Source organism: Vulpes vulpes, chromosome 12 (genome assembly GCF_048418805.1).
Source record: "Vulpes vulpes isolate BD-2025 chromosome 12, VulVul3, whole genome shotgun sequence".
In the NCBI taxonomy this organism is placed as follows: Eukaryota; Metazoa; Chordata; class Mammalia; order Carnivora; family Canidae; genus Vulpes; species Vulpes vulpes.
The window spans coordinates 131733689-131751685 of record NC_132791.1 but is presented as its reverse complement, the minus strand read 5'-3'; the positions used below and the strand labels follow the sequence as shown (position 1 = coordinate 131751685).

General features: G+C 45.8%; 1 protein-coding gene across 1 annotated transcript in view; it reads left to right on the top strand.

The window, feature by feature from the left end:
- UBE2G1 (ubiquitin conjugating enzyme E2 G1) overlaps positions 1-17997 on the top strand; it is a 101756-nt gene that overhangs the window by 73525 nt on the left and 10234 nt on the right. The window contains exons 3-5 of the mRNA XM_072729968.1: positions 6643-6740; positions 11902-12080; positions 16811-16932. Of these exons, the coding sequence (XP_072586069.1) occupies positions 6643-6740; positions 11902-12080; positions 16811-16897 (364 nt within the window). The 3' untranslated portion in view covers positions 16898-16932. The remainder of the gene's footprint in view (positions 1-6642; positions 6741-11901; positions 12081-16810; positions 16933-17997) is intronic.

The following is a 17997-nucleotide window of genomic DNA, read 5'->3' as shown; positions in this document are numbered from 1 at the left end:
AAGACGGACGAGATGGCCACAGTGGTTTAGATAGCTATTCTGGAATGGAAGAGATTGGAACTGTTAGCAACTGAGTAGGGATCAACTGGACAAGTGTTCTGGCAGAGGCGGGGAGGGGGGTGGTAATGACGGAGCCACGGTGTTTCCTAGGGGAGCTGTGCGTCATGGGCATGGAAGGTGGGATGCTCCACGGTGTGGCTGCAGAGAGAGGTGAGCACATGGAAGGTCCAGATACAAGGTTGGACAGGGAGTGGAGGGCCACTGGAAGTTTATCAATGCTGTTAAAGGGCTTGGATTTGTATTTGGTCCTGAGGACAAAGCACAACCACTGGAGAATTTTACCCCATTAGCCACCAGTTAGGTTTATAGGGTACAGTGTGCATCGAATTCCTGAGTATCACAACTTTGGGATTATGGATTTCATTTTCCTTCAGCTTACTTGCATTTTATTTCTGCAAGGAAAATTTGTTTTTAACACTGTTATTCTAAAAGTTTCTTCGTGGTGGACAAGATGGGCTGGGAGTTGGGCGCTAACCATAGCAATCCCCGGGAGGGAGATGTACAGCCTTTGCTCAGAGGATAGAGTGGGAGCGCTTGGGGGCAGATGAGCCCCAAGGGGGTAAAGAGAGGAAAGCATGTGGAGAAGTAAGCTCTCGAAAAGTGTCAAGAATCCAGTATTTCATAGTGTGTGTTGATGTAACAGTAAGGAAATTCCCGGTGTTCTTGTAGTTGCCTGAGTGGTGTACAGAGAGTCAAGGCCGCATTGCAGTTGTTGGAGGGGTCTATGGGGTGCAGGTGTGCAGACTTCCAGTGTAAACCACTGCTCGCAGGGCACACAGGAGGCTAGGGTTAGAAGTCAGTAAAAGTTAACGTGGACTGATCACTTCACCACCTAGCAGATGTATGTAGTAGACAGCAGGAGTTAGTGACGTGAGTCATTGGCCGTCATGTAGTCACTAGAGGGCACTCTACACCGTTCAGTTGGGTGATCAATAACTAGTCATCCCCGAGTTTCCCGAAGCCTGAGAGTTATCACGAGTGTTAATGTAGCCGTTGTAGTTCTCCTTCCATGGTATTATGTGTCTGTTACCGCTTCCTGGTGCTGAGAACAGGCTCTCTAAGCTGTGTTTCTGTGACAGCTGAAAGGTGTGTGCACCTCTGTGTGTAGCCTGCCCGTGTCAGGTAGCGTCCACAGAAACAGACATTTTAGGCAAGAGCGGCAGCATGGTTTTTAAAAGAAGCTCAGGAGACTCGGATATCACTACATAATTACAAATTTTATAAATTTGTACCAGTGAATGGTGAGTGTGTACCTTCTCTTATCTCTTATTCTTTCATCATCAACGGCTAGCCTGTTCAAGAAGTATGCTTTATTTTATTACTCCTGGCACGGGTGTGGAAAATATGGAAAATAATAAGATTATATTGCATTTTATTGTACTGCGTTTCCTTGAGTGGGTATAGGAAATGTAGAGTCGATTAACCAAACTCTGGTTAATATTATTCTATAGTAACAACATCCTTTTACGGTTCTGCTTAAGACTTGGAAGTACAAGCCATATGTTCTGTAACGAGACTTTGGAAGGAATGAACCTTGTACCCGCATTGCTTACCAACTGGTGTGTCAGTGGCAACGCCACGTCCCTTACCACTCAGCTCCCCGACCCTGCCACTTCTGTTTGCCGTGGTGACTTCTTAGTTACTTCAACTTTGTCTTAGCAGTTTTGTGTCTAGGGTAAAAACCCCATGCCCAGGAATGTTTGGGATACTCACTGTTCTGCTGCATGTAGTAGCAAAAAATTTGTAAGTAATCAAGTATCTGTATGAATAAATTGTGAAATGTGGCAGATAAAATGAATGGACAAGAAACAGGTATGACCAGGAATATTTTTAAAAGAACAGTGTTGAGCAAAATTTCAGATGGCAGCATTCAGGATGTCGTTTAAATAAAGTAAATATGACAGAATGATAGAGTCTGGTCTCTGTAAGATTTCTGTAATTTAATACAGAAACAGTAAGTGAGGCTCATGGAAGAGGGTTCAAGAAGGCTTATTTAGGTTTCTCAACCTTTTCAAACGTGAAACTCTATTGGTTTCTCACCCCTTTTTAACATCATGCTGATAATTGCACTATTAGTATCTGTGATGTAACAGAAGATATTTTTAATTCATAGATGCTTTTTACTGAACTGTCATGTGACTCAACCCAGTAACATTTTTGCAGATTTGGAAAGTAGTAAATATGTGACATACATATGAACGTTTAGTTTATAAAATTTCATGCCCCAGGGTTGGTGCTCCTCTTCCCAGTCTGGCTGTTCACCGGGAGTTTGCACCCACAAGCCGAGAGCACTGAGCTTGGGTTTTAGAGAAACAGGTAGGAATCCACTGATAGGAGGAAAACTATCAAGAATAATATGGTTGGTTCAGAGTGGGGAGGACTCTGTAGAACTCTGTACACAAAGTGAAAATTATGTGCTTTAAACCTTTTGAGATAATTCTTTTAATAAAATTTGATATTTTAAAGATTAAAAATTTAAGAGAGGGAGGCAGTTTTTCATGACTGGGATTCCAATCAGCTAATAGATAGTGAATCTAATCAGTCAAAATGAAGACCCCTAGGGTGCTTCCTCAATACAGAGGCATGCATGGCTGGGTCCTTGGACCGAAGCACGAGGACTTTGTGGCAGCTCTTCTGATGTCCTTTTAACGTAGACTTTTAGCTGTTTTCTGTTGGTAGCTTTCAAACTGGCCTTTTTTCCCTGCCATCATCAGAAGTGTTTTACATCATGACCCAATGCGTGAATGTAGATTACAGTAGTAAAAATGGTTCATCTGGGATTAGCGCCAGTGTTTTCTACTTGAGTTTTATTAGGAAAACTGGTTAGTGACTCATTTAGTTGGCTTTGTAGCCGCAGTTTGAAAAGCGCATCCATACGTTCACAGGTCCCAGGGTCAGTCTGGCACTAAGTCCGCACAGGGAGGGGAGCTGTGTGCAGCCCTGCCACCGACATTGCGCAGGCCCTTCCCACCAGGGCCCTGCTTCCCCTTCGGTCCGTTGTCCGTATGTTAGGACTGGAGGCTGTGTGCCAGGCATACACTTGGTCATCGTTCTAACTTTTTTTTTTTTAAGATTTTATTTTATTTATTTATGAAAGACACAGAAGAGAGAGAGAGCGAGAGAGAGAGGCAGAGACACAGGCAGAGGGAGAAGCAGGCTCCATGCAGGGAGCCTGATGTGGGGCTCTATCCCGGGACTCTAGGATCACACCCTGGGCCAAAGGTGGCGCTAAACCACTGAGCCACCCAGGCTGCCCCTCATTGTAACTTTTTACCCCGGATATATGGACCGCATTCAGTCTGTTCTTTCAGCACAAAAGGAAAAGATGGGGGATCCCTGGGTGACTCAGTGGTTTGGCGCCTGCCTTTGGCCCAGGTTGCGATCCTGGAGTCTTGGGATCGAGTCCCGCGTCGGGCTCCCGGCATGGAGCCTGCTTCTCACTCCTCCTGTGTGTCTCTGCCTCTCTCTCTCTCTGTGTGTCTATCATAAATAGAAATAAATAAATAAATCTTTAAAAACAAAACAAAACAAAAGGAAAAGATGTTCTTTCTTTTTCCTGAGGAGCTTTTCTTCCAGTGGCTTAGTTTGAGTGTCACTCATCTTCCTTTCCCATGTCCTTGCAAACAAATTCCAATTTTTCCCTCTTTTTTTGAAGCCTGGTATTTGTGGTGTTTCCCCATCTAGTTATCCTGTTCTGTAAGTGCCAAACTTTTCAAATTGTCCTGCACATCATGCTTGTCCTTGACCACCCCATTCTCCCTCTGACCCTCTGTAGCCCTATCCTGTTGATTTTACCACGATGGTGTCACCATGGTTACTCTGCATGGTGGGAGCCCATCGGCCTTCCCTGGGTGTTCAGAAGTATTTGGTTTTAATGATCTGCTGTCTGTTTTAAAGTCGTTCCCCCAGAAACTTTGTGCTCAGAAAAGGCGATAAAAATTAATGCTTGTGGTTAAAAATTCGATCTATATTGAAATATACAAAGCAGAGAAGAAAAGATCCCATCCTCTTGTGCTCTGTCTGTAGTAGGATTGTGTTTGCTGATGGTTTTCTATCTATACAGAAGAATTCCCTGTTTTTCCTTATGAGGGACAAATGGGCTTATCCTATAGATACTTGATTTTTTAAAAAATTTAATATTAGATTGCTCCCATCATTCCAGTAGTTATTACTGGTATTTTGCTTGATACTTTCTTCTGCCACTACAATGGTAAGTTCTGTGAAACTAGTGGTCTCTAATGTCTGCTTCCCTGTTTTATTATTTTACATAGAAGAGGGCCTCACACAAGCAGGTAATCAGTGTATATTAGTTCAATTAATGAAAACCATTTAATGAACCACAATGAGATACCACCTCACACCAGTGAGAATGGGGAAAATTAACAAGGCAGGAAACAACAAATGTTGGAGAGGATGCGGAGAAAAGGGAACCCTCTTACACTGTTGATGGGAATGTGAACTGGTGCAGCCACTCTGGAAAACTGTGTGGAGGTTCCTCAAAGAGTTAAAAATAGACCTGCCCTACGACCCAGCAATTGCACTATTGGGGATTTACCCCAAAGATTCAGATGGAATGAAACGTCGGGACACCTGCACCCCGATGTTTCTATCAGCAATGGCCACAATAGCCAAACTGTGGAAGGAGCCTCGGTGTCCATCGAAAGATGAATGGATAAAGAAGATGTGGTTTATGTATACAATGGAATATTACTCAGCAATTAGAAACAACAAATACCCACTATTTGCTTCAACGTGGATGGAACTGGAGGGTATTATGCTGAGTGAAATAAGTCAATCGGAGAAGGACAAGCAGTGTATGTTCTCATTCATTTGGGGAATATGAATAATAGTGAAAGGGAATATAAAGGAAGGGAAAAGAAATGTTGGGAAATATCAGGAAGGGAGACAGAACACAAAGACTCCTAACTCGGGGAAACGAACTAGGGGTGGTGGAAGGGGAGGAGGGCGGGTGTTGGAGGGGAATGGGTGACGGGCACTGAGGTGGACACTTGACGGGATGAGCACTGGGTGTTTTTCTGTATGTTGGTAAATTGAACACCAATAAAAATTAATTAAAAAAAAAAAAAAAGAAAACCATTTAATGACCTGAGAATCCCATTTCTAATTGATCTGAAACAAATATAATCACATGACCCTGCTCTGATGGAGCATACACCGAACCATAAAGAATCAGATGTGCAAATAGATGTTGGAATTAAAAAATGAAGGCAGTGTGATAAAGGGACACAGTGGGTAGTTAAGAGTGGGGAGTCAAGTAAGGTCTCAAGAGGTAATGTTGAAGCTGAGTTCTTTTTTTTTTTTTTTAAGATCTTATTTATTGGGGTCCCTGGGGGTCTCAGTGGTTGAGTGTCTGCCTTTGGCTCAGGTCAGATCCTGGGGTCCTGGGATCGAGTCTTGCATTGGGCTCCCTGCAGGGAGCCTGCTTCTCCCTCTGCCTGTGTATCTGCCTCTCTCTGTGTTTCTCATGAATAAATAAATAAAATCTTAAAAAAATAATTTTATTTATATAAGAAGAGTGAGTGAGTGTGTGAGCATGCGTGGGGGTAGGACAGAGGGAGAGGGAGAAGCAGACTCCTTGCCATGTGGGGAGCCCGACTCAGGACTTGATCCCGGGACCATGAGTTCATGACCTGAGGTGAAGGCAGATGCTTCATCGACTGAGCCCCCCAGGAACCCCGAAGCTGAGTTCTAATTGATGACAAGGGGAGAAGGGTATTTCAAACACAGGAAATGGCCCATACCAATGACATAAGGCAGGAACCCAGTCATATGCCCCACAAGGCTAACTTGATGTCCTTGGTTTTTGCTGTTAACATAATACTCATTGTACTGGTTGACAGCCCTTCCAGAACAGATCTAAGACAGCACTAAGATAGCCGTCACTGGCTGTATGTTCTATTAAAATGAGATAAAATTAAAAATTCAACTCCTCAGTTGCATCGGCCATATTTCAAGGGTTATGGGCTACCATCTTGGACAGCATGACTATAGAGCATGACACCACTTGGGAAGTCACTGGAATGTAAACTCCTTGAGAGACTTTATGCTCCTAGTGTCTGACAGGTAAAGGGTGAAGAAGTATTTGTTAAATGATGAGATGAATAAATGAATGGATGAATGGAAGTTCAGCACATGTGTCCCCATGGGGAACAGCCAGTACGTGTGTGAATTCTGAGAAAGAGCTGATGTGAGCTGATGAAGGGACAGAAGACGGCCTGGAGTGGAGGGTAGGTGGTAGTTGGATGTCAGGATGGAGGAATTGGCTTTGGCCCCACGGACAAAGTTACACCCCCGGCCTCTGACATGTTAGAGTTGCTGGCACAACAGTGATGTGACCTGGTACGGATGCCTGTTCCTTCCATTTTCCCAGCTCTGTGAGAGTTTGGTAAAGTGTAGGTGCAGCAGCGGTCTGTTAACTGACTGTGTGAGTGAGGGAGACCCAGAACCTTGATTCCCTTCACTTACAGTTGGCAGCCAGCATCCTTGTCTCATGTTTGTTGTCTTTATTGTTTGTTGATACACAGAACTCATGGCAAGAACTTGTCTTTGTTTTTCTTCCAGCGAAGGTGGTGTTTTTAAGGCTCATCTCACTTTCCCAAAAGATTATCCCCTCCGGCCTCCTAAAATGAAATTCATTACAGAGATCTGGCACCCAAATGGTAAGTTTATCTGGTTTTACTCTGACATGTGTAAATATGATGACCCATCACTGAGGTTTTCAAGGTCAATGAGAAAGAGGTGGTTGTCAGTGAAATCACAGTGGGATTTCTGTGCCCAGGTCACTGTGTTCATTATGCGCATGGCCTTGTGTTCGTTTGTCTAGAACAGCAGGAGGAATAGACCTCATATAAAAATATTTATTTATTTACTTAGTTTTCAACTCTTTGAGACTCAGGGTTTCATGAGAGGCAAGGTTATCACTGGGTAATACTTGCCATGAATGGAGTGCTTACAATTGAGGAGACAATTTCCAAGGTATGAGGTGACTCGAGCTACTGTGGAGAGCACAGGACTAATTAAACCTGGATTTTAAATTTATATTTCTCATCTTTATTCTTAGACTGTGGACAACTGTTAACTTTTTACCTATATTAGCTGTTAAGGGAAGCATCTTGCTGGCCTTAGGAGGTGACCGCCAGGGTCAAATGAGCTGTGTCCCTTTGGAAAGCATCCAGTCCTGCTGTGCCTGGAACGCGGTGACACTGACTCTTCTACCCAAAGATGTATTACCATTTAAAATCCACTTTGTGGGCCAAAGGTTGGGCTAGGTAAAGTGTGTTTGTACACAGTCTCCCTGAGCCTTTGCCCTTGGTTTGTGGGGTGGGGTTCACAAGTGTTTTTTTCTTGAGTGTCAATGTTTTGTCACCAGAGTTGTCGTTTCTGGCTCCTGCACTGATCTGTGTTCTGCTTCTCGCATCGGCGCTGCGTTGCCAGGGAGCAAAAATCCGTGAGAGTGAGTGAGTGAGTGAGTGAAGGCTTTGTTACAAGGATATGGAGAATATAGGAGAGCCCAGAAGATGGGTGTTGGGAGACCCAAACTGGGGAGCGGAAAGCCCTCAGGAGCCCCGTGGGGAGCTAGCTTCATTGCGCGTGCCGCCCTGACTGCCTCTCCTCGGCTCTGGCGACTGCTCTTACCTTCCCTTGTGGGATTTGACGTGTCAGAGGCAGTCGTCTTGCACCCGTCCTGGAGGAAGATGGAACAAAGCTTCCGGGTGTTGGCTCCACCGCCTGTTGGCTGCGTGGCTATAGGCGAAGCCTCCATGAGCCTCAGTTTCTCTGAGAGCCCCGCGTGAGAGTCTCTTCCTTTGGGAGGCAGGAGAGCAGTGGCCTGGTAGTTTACCAGGACAGCTGATGAAATGAGGGCTTGTTGTAGGTTGGAGAGACTTCATTTTGCAGGCCACGAGGAGAGAGGCGGTGGTGAAATCACCAACACTTGACTGGAGAGCAGAGGTGCTTCGTGAAGAAAGGGCACCTGAGGAGGTGGTGGGGCAGAGAGGAGGGGCAGGCCTGGAGGCAAGAGAGGTCATTCCAAGGGAGAAGGAGGCAGCCATGAGTTGGGCCCTGAGGGGAAGACGGTTCCTGAGTCTCAGGGGAGGAGCGGACATGCAGACGTGACATTGGGAGGACAGTGTTGTTGCCACACGGGCGTTGGGCCACATGGATGAGAGGCTTGGAGAGTGCTTTCTAGAGAATGTGATTCTTTTTTTTTTTTTTTTAAACTTTTATTTATTTATGATAGTCACAGAGAGAGAGAGAGAGGCAGAGACACAGGCAGAGGGAGAAGCAGGCTCCATGCACCGGGAGCCCGATGTGGGATTCGATCCCGGGTCTCCAGGATCGCGCCCTGGGCCAAAGGCAGGCGCCAAACCGCTGCGCCACCCAGGGATCCCGAGAATGTGATTCTTAAGCGGAATTTTGACGTGTGAACACCTGGCTTTAACTTTGTTCCTTGGGCTGTGGGTTCGCATTAAATTCTGGTGCTTTATTTTTTTATTTTTTAGAAGATTTTATTTATTTATGAGAGACTCAGAGAGAGAGAGAGAGAGAGAGAGAGAGGCAGAGGCAGAGACACAGGCAGAGGGAGAAGTAAGCTCCATGCAGGGAGCCTAATGTGGGACTCGATCCCCGGACTCCGGATTGCACCCTGGGCCAAAGGCAGGCGCTAAACTGCTGAGCTACTCAGGGATCCCCAAAATCTGGTGCTTTAAAACTGTGTGGCAGATTCATTTGAGTGTGTCTCCTTCTGGAAAGATGACACCCATGGAGGAAGGACTGAAGAGTGAGCCAGACCAAGGGCTGGGAGACATGTGGAGGATGAAAGCTTGAGTGGAGAGTCGAAGCAGGAAGGGAGGTTTAGTTCCTTTCACTCGCTGACTAACACCTGTGGGTGGTGGTAGTGAGGGAAGGATTTGGAAGTGATGGGCCACTCACAGAAGGTCTGTGGAGTCAAAGCCACATCGAAATACGTTACACTCACCAGGTGGCTCCTGTCAAAAAGGAAGATGACAAACGAGTATTGGCGAGGGCACACAGGAGTGGGAACCTTTGTCCACACTAGAAAGATCACAGCGGTGCAGCCACTGTGGGGGGAGAGTCTGGCTGTTCCTCAAGGGTTGAACATGGTTACCTCACAACTATTTCTAACTCACTCCATTCCTACTGGGTGGAGAACCAGGAACGTTGGAAGACATGTCCACACAACACTTGCACTTGAATGTTCCTGTCCCTGGATTTGTCATGGTGAAGCACTAGAAACAACCGTCAGAAGTCAGGCTGAGAGGCCTGGACGGTGAGGGATCCCATGCGCTTGAGCTCGCATGACAGGTGTGCTACAGGGGTTGGGGCAGCAATCCTCACCTGGGTCCCTTGTCGAGGGCTGGGGGCTGGCTGTGTATATATAGGCAGTGGATTAAAACTCCAAATGGAGTGAACAATTTCAAGTAGCTTAAAAAAATAAGTTATTTGTTGGGTGTTAGGGCAAGAATTTCCTAGTTTCACATCCTGAAAGGCTAAACAGTGAGATGAGTGGCCACTGAATGGAGAATCAGGCTTGTAAGTGAACCTGTGTCAGCAAGAGCAGTGAGGATCCCTGTTGGGGTGTGAAGGTGACAGGAAGATGGGAAGGAAGCAGTTTGGCAAGAAAAAACTAGACATTTGAGTCTGTAAATGGGTAAAGGTTAAAAACGGACATTTCACCAGAGGAAATATATTTTCTTTCTTTTTTTTTTTTTAAGATTTTATTTATTTATTCATGAGAGACACAGAGAGAGGGAGGCAGAGACACAGGCAGAGGGAGAAGGAGGCTCCCTGCAGGGAGCCTGATGTGGGATTCGATCCTGCGACTCCAGGATCACACCCTGGACTGAAGGTGGCGCTAAACCGCTGAGCCACTGGAGCTGCCCTATTTTTCACTTTTCTAATTTAAAGATTTATTTATTTGGGAGATAAAGAGAGAGAGAGATGGGGGAGGGGCAGAGAGAAAGAGAGAATCTCAAGCAGACTCCCCACTGAACACAGAGCCTGATGCAGGGGCTCCATCCACGACCCTAAGGTCATAACCTGAGCCAAGGCCAGGAGTCAGATGCTCACCCCACTGAGCCACCCAGGCGGCCCACTTGGATTTTATATTTTAAACTGTAATTTGGTAGTAGGTATGGAGCCTATAAAAACCTTTCACTTAAAAAAGTTAAATTATGTTTAAAATGAAAGGACTCAGGTTAAAGATTTAAAGATATTAGAAGATAACAGTAGTTCCCAAAAAAGGAAAATGAGTTTTATTTTTTTAAGATTTTATTTATTTATTTATTCATGAGAGACACACGAGAGAGAGAGAGAGAGAGAGAGAGAGAGAGGCAGAGACACAGGCAGAGGGAGAAGCAGGCTCCATGCAGGGAGCCCGATGGCGGGACTCAATCCCGGGACTTCAGAATCACACCCTGGGCCGAAGGCAGGTGCCAAACCACTGAGCCACCTAGGGATCCCCAGGAAAATGAGTCTTAAATTGATTCTGTCTGATAGAGTTCTATAGAAACATTTAACACCATGTTTTCAAAGCAAATGACTTGGAAAAATCCCTCATTATGTGGTACACGATGAAATTAAAGAACGCAGTACAAGCATTTTGTGTCACATTTCGCAGTGCGCTTACAGTTTGTCATTACTTTTCCTGCCTCTGGTCTAGTGTCTGCACTCTGCCAATTGTACTGGGAGGTGGGGGCCTGAAGAGCAGCCCAGATGAGGCCCGAGTTGCGGGCCTGTCACAGCTGTGCTCGTACGCCCGTGTGCAAGCAAGCATCGGGGAAGCGTTTGTTGGGGCACAAGCAGTATGAACAGACTTGGGCTCAGCTTCCCCCGAGTTTCTAACAATAAGGCAGAGGCCCAAGTCAGGACATGGAATGTAACTGTTAGGGTGGTACCTGTCACAAGTCTGTTAGACCTCAGGTGCAAAAACAGGGATGAATTAGACATATTGCCACTGATTATTTATGGGATTTGGACATTTGGTTGAAAAGCTTCTTACGCCAAAAATTCTTAAACTTTCCTGCCTTTTCTAACATTTTCCAAATGAGTATACTTTATCTTCTTTTTTATTTTGCAGTGGAGAAAACTTCACCATAAAAGATTAGTCATGAATTTTTGGTATATTTGTGTGATATAAATGAGCTGGTGGGTTTGAAGTTCACCTTTGTTGTGATCAACAATTAGTTTGTGACTTGGATTTTAAATCCTAGTTTTACAGAAAATATGCTTCGTGAATGTCATTCACGTTGATGAAATTTCATTGGCAATGTGACATGTTCCTTTTCTGAATTTGAGTATGCTCCTGTCCCTGAAAATGTGATTTTGCCTTTATGTGATTTAAAAACTACATGATGAGGTTACTTCTCATGTTTTCTTTAGGGAAGTCTCTGGATGTTTGACTGTCACCACTTTAGATCAGTAAGTTGGTGGGGAATCTGGGAAATCCTCACATTAGAGACTCAGCTTTGGCATTTGGATCTGTACTTGATACGAAGAGCAGAGTCATTTTGTATTTCCTGCGTGTAAACCCATGCATGTATAGGTACCTTGGGGCTCTGCACATGGAAGAGATTGCTTGTGTGTGTGTCGGCTCTGACAAGTGGGGCCTGCTGGGTACAATCTGTGGTCTTCCTAAAGGTGAACAGGTTCCATCTTGGAAATCATCTTCTGTATATTTTGAATTATTGAATGTTTTGTACAGACCTGTGGGAGCCAGGGCCCTGACTAAAATAGCTGCTTCTATGTTTAACCACGGTATTGTAAATACTTTAAACAGACTCTCACACTTTAATTTTGCAGTTGATAAAAATGGTGATGTATGCATTTCCATTCTTCATGAGCCTGGGGAAGACAAATATGGTTATGAAAAGCCAGAGGAACGCTGGCTCCCAATTCACACTGTGGAAACCATCATGATTAGTGTCATTTCGATGCTGGCAGACCCTAACGGAGACTCACCTGCTAATGTTGATGCTGCGGTAAGCTGGTCATGCACAATGTTCCCTTCCCTTTAACCACCCTCAACGAGGGCTGCAGTATCTGTGTGTGTGTGTGTGTGTGTGTGTGCGCGCGCGTGATCTATTCACACACATGTATGTCTTTCTGGAATCTGTACAAAAATAGGTTATAGACGTTAAGTAAGCTTTACCCCTAAATACTTGAACCTGCATCTTTTAAGAATAAGGGCACTATCTTTCATAGCTGTAAACACTCTTCACCTAGATTCACCAATTGTGGAGATTTTATGACATTTTTTTTCCCTAAAGTGTTTGAGAAGTCTTTACAGATGCCGTGACTCTCCACTTGTAACACATCACCAGCCTCTCCTGAGAACAGAGGCATCCTCCTCGTACCCACAGCACAGGTCTGTCAGCGTACAGTCCTGCTCATGCACACGTGGTTCATAGTCACACTTCTCCAATGTTGTTCTTCATACCTGCCTTTTTTAAATCCAGAACCTGGGAATCTACATTTTCTTTGTGTTCATGTTTTATTAGTCTCTTGTGCTCTGGGATAGTCTCTTTCCTCAGCCTTCTGTTCTCCTTTGAAAAGCCTTTCATTCTAATTCTTATTCTTAGGACTTTTATGAGCATCTGTCAAAGCCAGGAGATTAAATTCGCCTTTCTTCTTGGGTTACTTCAAACCGATAGAAGAACCTGGGTGAGATCGCCTGTATTATATGTAGAAGAACTACATCGATGAACCCTTTTCAAATTAAGCCTTTGAATTTTTGAACTTAGTGAACAAATTGAAATAAAAACTGGCAGAAAAGCCTCCTAGCTTTTTACTTAGCTGAGCGCCAGTCCGAGCACTGGAAGCAGTGGGAAGGGAGAAGAAATCCTGTGGAGTCATTTTGAGAGAGAACTAATTCTTGTTTACTTTGATGCATGCTTGGTTTTCTGTAATCAGATCAGAACTGACAAGCTGTATCTTAATCTTCATAAAGGTTAAAATTAAGGATAAAATAAGAGCAAATACCTGAAAGTATGAATATGGAAAAGTTATTAACTCCCCAGGAGAACAAAGTCTGGAACCATGGGGCCTCCTGAGAAGGGGCTATCCTTGCCTGATGCTGGACGTTTCCATGAAGATGGGAGTAGCTTTGTGCAAAGCTGAACTATTGCAGATGAGATTCTGATCTGTGCACCACAGGCTGTGGGACATCTGTCCTGCTTCTTCTGACTTCATCAGTTAGTTGCCTCCTGTACAGATGGTCCTGGCTTGCACGTGGTTTCGTTTACCTCTTATGTTGGCTTTTCCCTCTTGATTGGACACCTCATTGTGTGTTCCTGTGGTTCTGTCATTTGCTCTTCTGACTTCCTGGTCAGTGGTGCCTGTTCCGGGAAACCCGCATCCTCTCTGGAGACCCTCTCCTGGCCCCTCCACCCTTGGGCTCCAACAGGGCGTGGCTGCTGTCCTGGGACTTCTGCTACCTGCTCTGTTGTTTCCTGGGTCCGGCTTGTCCTTTCTTGGTGGCCATCGTCCTGTTGCCCCACACATTTCAGAAAGGCTCTTTGGGAACTAAGACCTGGGTCCCTACTTGTCTGGATAGGTTTTTATCCTGCCTTGTACTTAAGGGAGCGTTTGTAGAATTCTGGGGAGGGGTGCAGTGCAGCTTTATACAGATTTGGACTTTTTGTGTTATTGCTGCTGCCGAGGAAGCTGATGCATGGCTGACTTTCTTGCGTTTGTGGGTGACCTTTTCTTTTTCTGTTTTCCCTGTTCCCTTCAGGTTCTTGATCTTCAGAATTTCATGTTGTGTGGCATTTACGATTTTTCATTTCTGTGCGGTAGTCCCTCTTCTTGGTGACGAGGATGTTCTGAGACCCCCGTCCCCCGGGAGATGCCTGAAATCAGGGATCAGTACCCAGCCTGTGTACATTTGATGTTTTTGTTGTTGTTGAAGGTCTCATTTATTATTTATTTGACAGAGTGAGTGAGAGAGCACACAAGCAGGGGGAGGGGCAGCGGGAGAGGGAGCCTAATGCCCAACTGGTTCCCAGGACCCTGGGAAGGCAGACCACCTAACCAGCCAAGCCACTCAGGCACCACCCCATGTGAGGTTATTTCCTATTTGTACACACACGATAAAGTCCAGTTTGTGAGTTGGGCCCAGTGAGAGATTTACAGCGACGACTGATAACAAAACAGCAGCTGTAATGGTACCCTCCCTGTAAGACAGGTCATGGGACTGTGGGGCTTGCCCTCCTTGCCAGGCTGTGAGGTGATCATGTGCCCTCACGACACAATGACGCTGTCTGAGGCAATGGGTGACCCTTCTGGTGTCACTCAGAGGGGACTGTCTGCTCCTGGGCTGACCGGGCTTGGCCATGGGCAGCTGAGCCCACAGAGTGCACCACGTGGCTGTGGGGGGACGCCTGTGGTCAGCATGTCCTTGTGGGACTTGAGCTCCGGGAAGTTGTCCTCATGAATGGTATTCTTTCCTCCTTGTCTTTATTGATTTTTGTATTTGAGCACATGCTCCTTCCTGCTTTGGACCTGTAGCTTTTGCCCAGATGGCCTCGTGCTCTGCCCCATCTAAACCTGCACTGATTCTGAGTCCTGTGGAATTCTCCTTTGGGTGGCATTACTCTTAAATTTTTAATAAGAAGCTTGTTCTTTTCTGCGTTTTTATCCTTTTTCATAAAATCATGTCACTGTTTAATTAAGTGGTTATTCCATCTTGTGGGAGTTCTAATTAAATTTTTTAAAGTTAAATCTGGTCATTTTCTGAGGCAAGTTTTTTCTCTTGTATTTGAAGTCTGGGCCAGAGCCGTGTGGGCCTTCTGCTCCATGGGTTGCTGATGGAGCTGCTAGGGTGTGCAGGGCGAGGATGGCACAGGTGCACGCACGGGGTTGACCCCGCTTGGGTGCGGGCTGCGAGCCAGACACAAAGTTCAGCCTGGAGGGGCAGGCCCTCCTGGTGCTAGCCCACGCTAGTGGGATCGTGCATCCTTGTTGTCTGTTAGCATCTCAGGAACATGGTAGACCTTGGGCCTGGGCCATGGGTGGGAGGAAATGCCATACTGTTGAGCTGTGTCCGTTCAGCCCAAGTCTGAGTGGCTCTGTGTGAGCTATGCCTTCTGTGGGGTTGGCCTGGTCCCCCCTTTTCTCTGGTTCCTGCCGCCTGCATGTGGTCTTCCAGAGGAAACTCTTGCCCCATTTAGATGACTGTCCTTGGCAGCAAGGGTTTATAACCTCAAGAAACAATTTCAGTATGATTGTAGTAATGGGGTCTCAGGAGAGCAAAGACATGGATGGACCCTGTGCCTTTGGCTTGAAACTGCAGGTAACAGCACCATAGGGCTGGTCCTGGGCAATGTGTGCCACAGTGGCCCCCGCCATGCTGGCGGTCCTGGCAGGTGTCTGCCCTGGGCCCCCTCTGGCTGGGGCGCCTCGTGCTGCGGAGTCTGAGTGCCTTTCTCCACTGCCCTGTATGTGGGGATCAGCCTTCCTGCCTGGGCCCTGTGCCTGTGCTTTATGCTCTCTGCTTGAGGAGATTCTGTTCCTTGAGACTGACCTTCTCTGTGCCTGGGATCGCTCTTTTCTTCCTTTTACTTAAAAAGTGATGATGAAGTATTTACAGATCTTGTAAGATTTTATCTGCAAATACTTGAGCGGACATCTCCAAGTCTCTGTGTCGGCGTCACAGTATGTCCCAGGGTTTATCATGGTAGTTGGCTTCCTGGGCTGCCCTGCTTTGAGGGCAGAAAGTTCAAATCTCTTCCTCTGCAGGGGCGAGGAGTGAAGATTTCTAGCCTTTTCTGTTGCTAAATGAAAGATTTTTTTTTAGAGGTGGGGGAGGAGCCGAGGCCTAGGGAGGGATCTGTGGCAGGCTCCACATGGGTGCCGATCCCAGCACAGGGCTCCACCTCACGACCCCGAGGTCACCACCTGAGCCAAAACCAAGTCGGACGTTTAACTAACTGAGCCACCCAGGTGCCCCTGAACAATGTTTTTCAAAACAGAAAAGGGCTGGATGCGTTGGTGAGAATTTTCTGCTGCTCTCAGGTTCGAGAAAATCAGCCCAGTTTTCATAAACTCTGCTGGTGCTGCCTTGGGTCCCGTTCTCACGCCCACGTGTCCCCTCGGTGTGGCACATGCATTGCAGCTCTACTTAGGGAGGACCTTAGCGTCGGCTATAGTTTCTGGAGCCTCCTGTGGCCTGAGAGCTAACCTGCAGGTGTCACTGCCCTTTCCAGTAATGTACAACTGTCATTGTTCACCATGCATTCTTGTTTCTCTGAGGATTTTGCCTGTAGAGGAAATTTGCGTAAGGGATTTCTGCTCTCGAGTCCCAGCACACGGTGCCTGGCAAAGTATGTTTTGACTACTTTTCTGACCTTTTTTTTTTTAAAGATTTATTTATTTATTTATTTATTTATTTATTTATTTATTTATTTATTTATTTATGACGTAGAGAGAGAGAGAAAGAGGCAGAGACACAGGCAGAGGGAGAGAAGCAGGCTCCATGCCAGGAGCCCGACGTGGGACTTGATCCCGGGACTCCAGGATCGTGCCCTGGGCCAAAGGCAGGCGCTAAACCGCTGAGCCACCCAGGGATCCCCTACTTTTCTGACTTAATCAGCTATTCAACATTTAAAGTGTGCATGTTGCCAAAGCGTTGCATTCAAAATAAAAAACTAGTGTCTGAGATTATAAGAAGAACTTGCATCAGGTCACTGCATGTTAACTTTTGTATCTACAGAAGGAATGGAGGGAAGACAGAAACGGAGAATTCAAAAGGAAAGTTGCCCGCTGTGTAAGAAAAAGCCAAGAGACTGCTTTTGAGTGACATTTGTTCAACAGCTGTAACTTCATTATTTCAGGGTGAGTTCATTTTTAAATCCTACTCTTTTGCCTTGTGGTAAGTGGCATATACATTTTTGGAAATTATGTGATTTGGGCATTTGAACAGCCTGATTTCACTGGCCTCATTTTTTAATGAATGGGAGTGTCCAGTGATCTGTTGTTTTCTTAGCAAAGACTATGTAGCCCACGTGCGTTTTGCTCGGATAGATTCTGAGTCTTCAGCCAGACAGTGGTGTTTCATGGGTCACGTGGGGTCGTGGTCTCTGCCCCTTGACCATGTGAGATGAGGCTTTGGTTTCGAGGTTGTTTCTTCTGTCTTCACCGCCTGCTGGGCACTGAAGTTTACAGTAAAGGGTGAGATGAGATTTCATTTTCTGATTATTTTTTTCATTTCCTTTTTTTAAAGAAAGATTATATTGTAAAATAAACTGGCAGGACCATTAAACATCTACCTTCTGTGTTTTCATTGGTCTTCATTCCTGTTCACTACTGATAGGGCCAGTAGGAGACGTCTCCCTCTTGTATGCTGCCCGCAGGCCTTTCTTACATCCAGGAGGGAGTCCAGGATAGAAGGGGACACAGTGTGGACCAGATGTGTAACACTTCAGTTATTCAGTTTCTTTCTTTTCCTTTTTTTTAAAATATTGGTGTGATAAAATTAATTACCACATGTAACCTGTAAAGAATAAGAATCACCATTCCTGATGCATCCCTGTACCTGCCACCTGGTTTACACCCTGTGCCCCCCCTCTGGCCTCTCTCATTTCTCACACACCCTATTCTGTGCTTACCACTGGTTTCCTTCACTATTTCATCAAGCTGGTACCCAGGCGGTGTGCTGTGTGACTTTGAACTGTGCGTTAGTGAGGTACACTGTGTACATTCTTCCGTGGCTCATGTTGCTTCATGGTATAGTCTTGAAAGTGGTCTGTGTCATGTCTAGTTGTCTGCGTCTGTCGTCACGGTCACGTTGGGCCCTCATCAGATGCGTCACTGTCCCTCGTGATGCTGACTGCTGTTATCTCCCATGTGGGGAGAGTTTTCTTGTCTGCGTGTTTGCTGTCAGAGTGAGTGTGGCTGCCC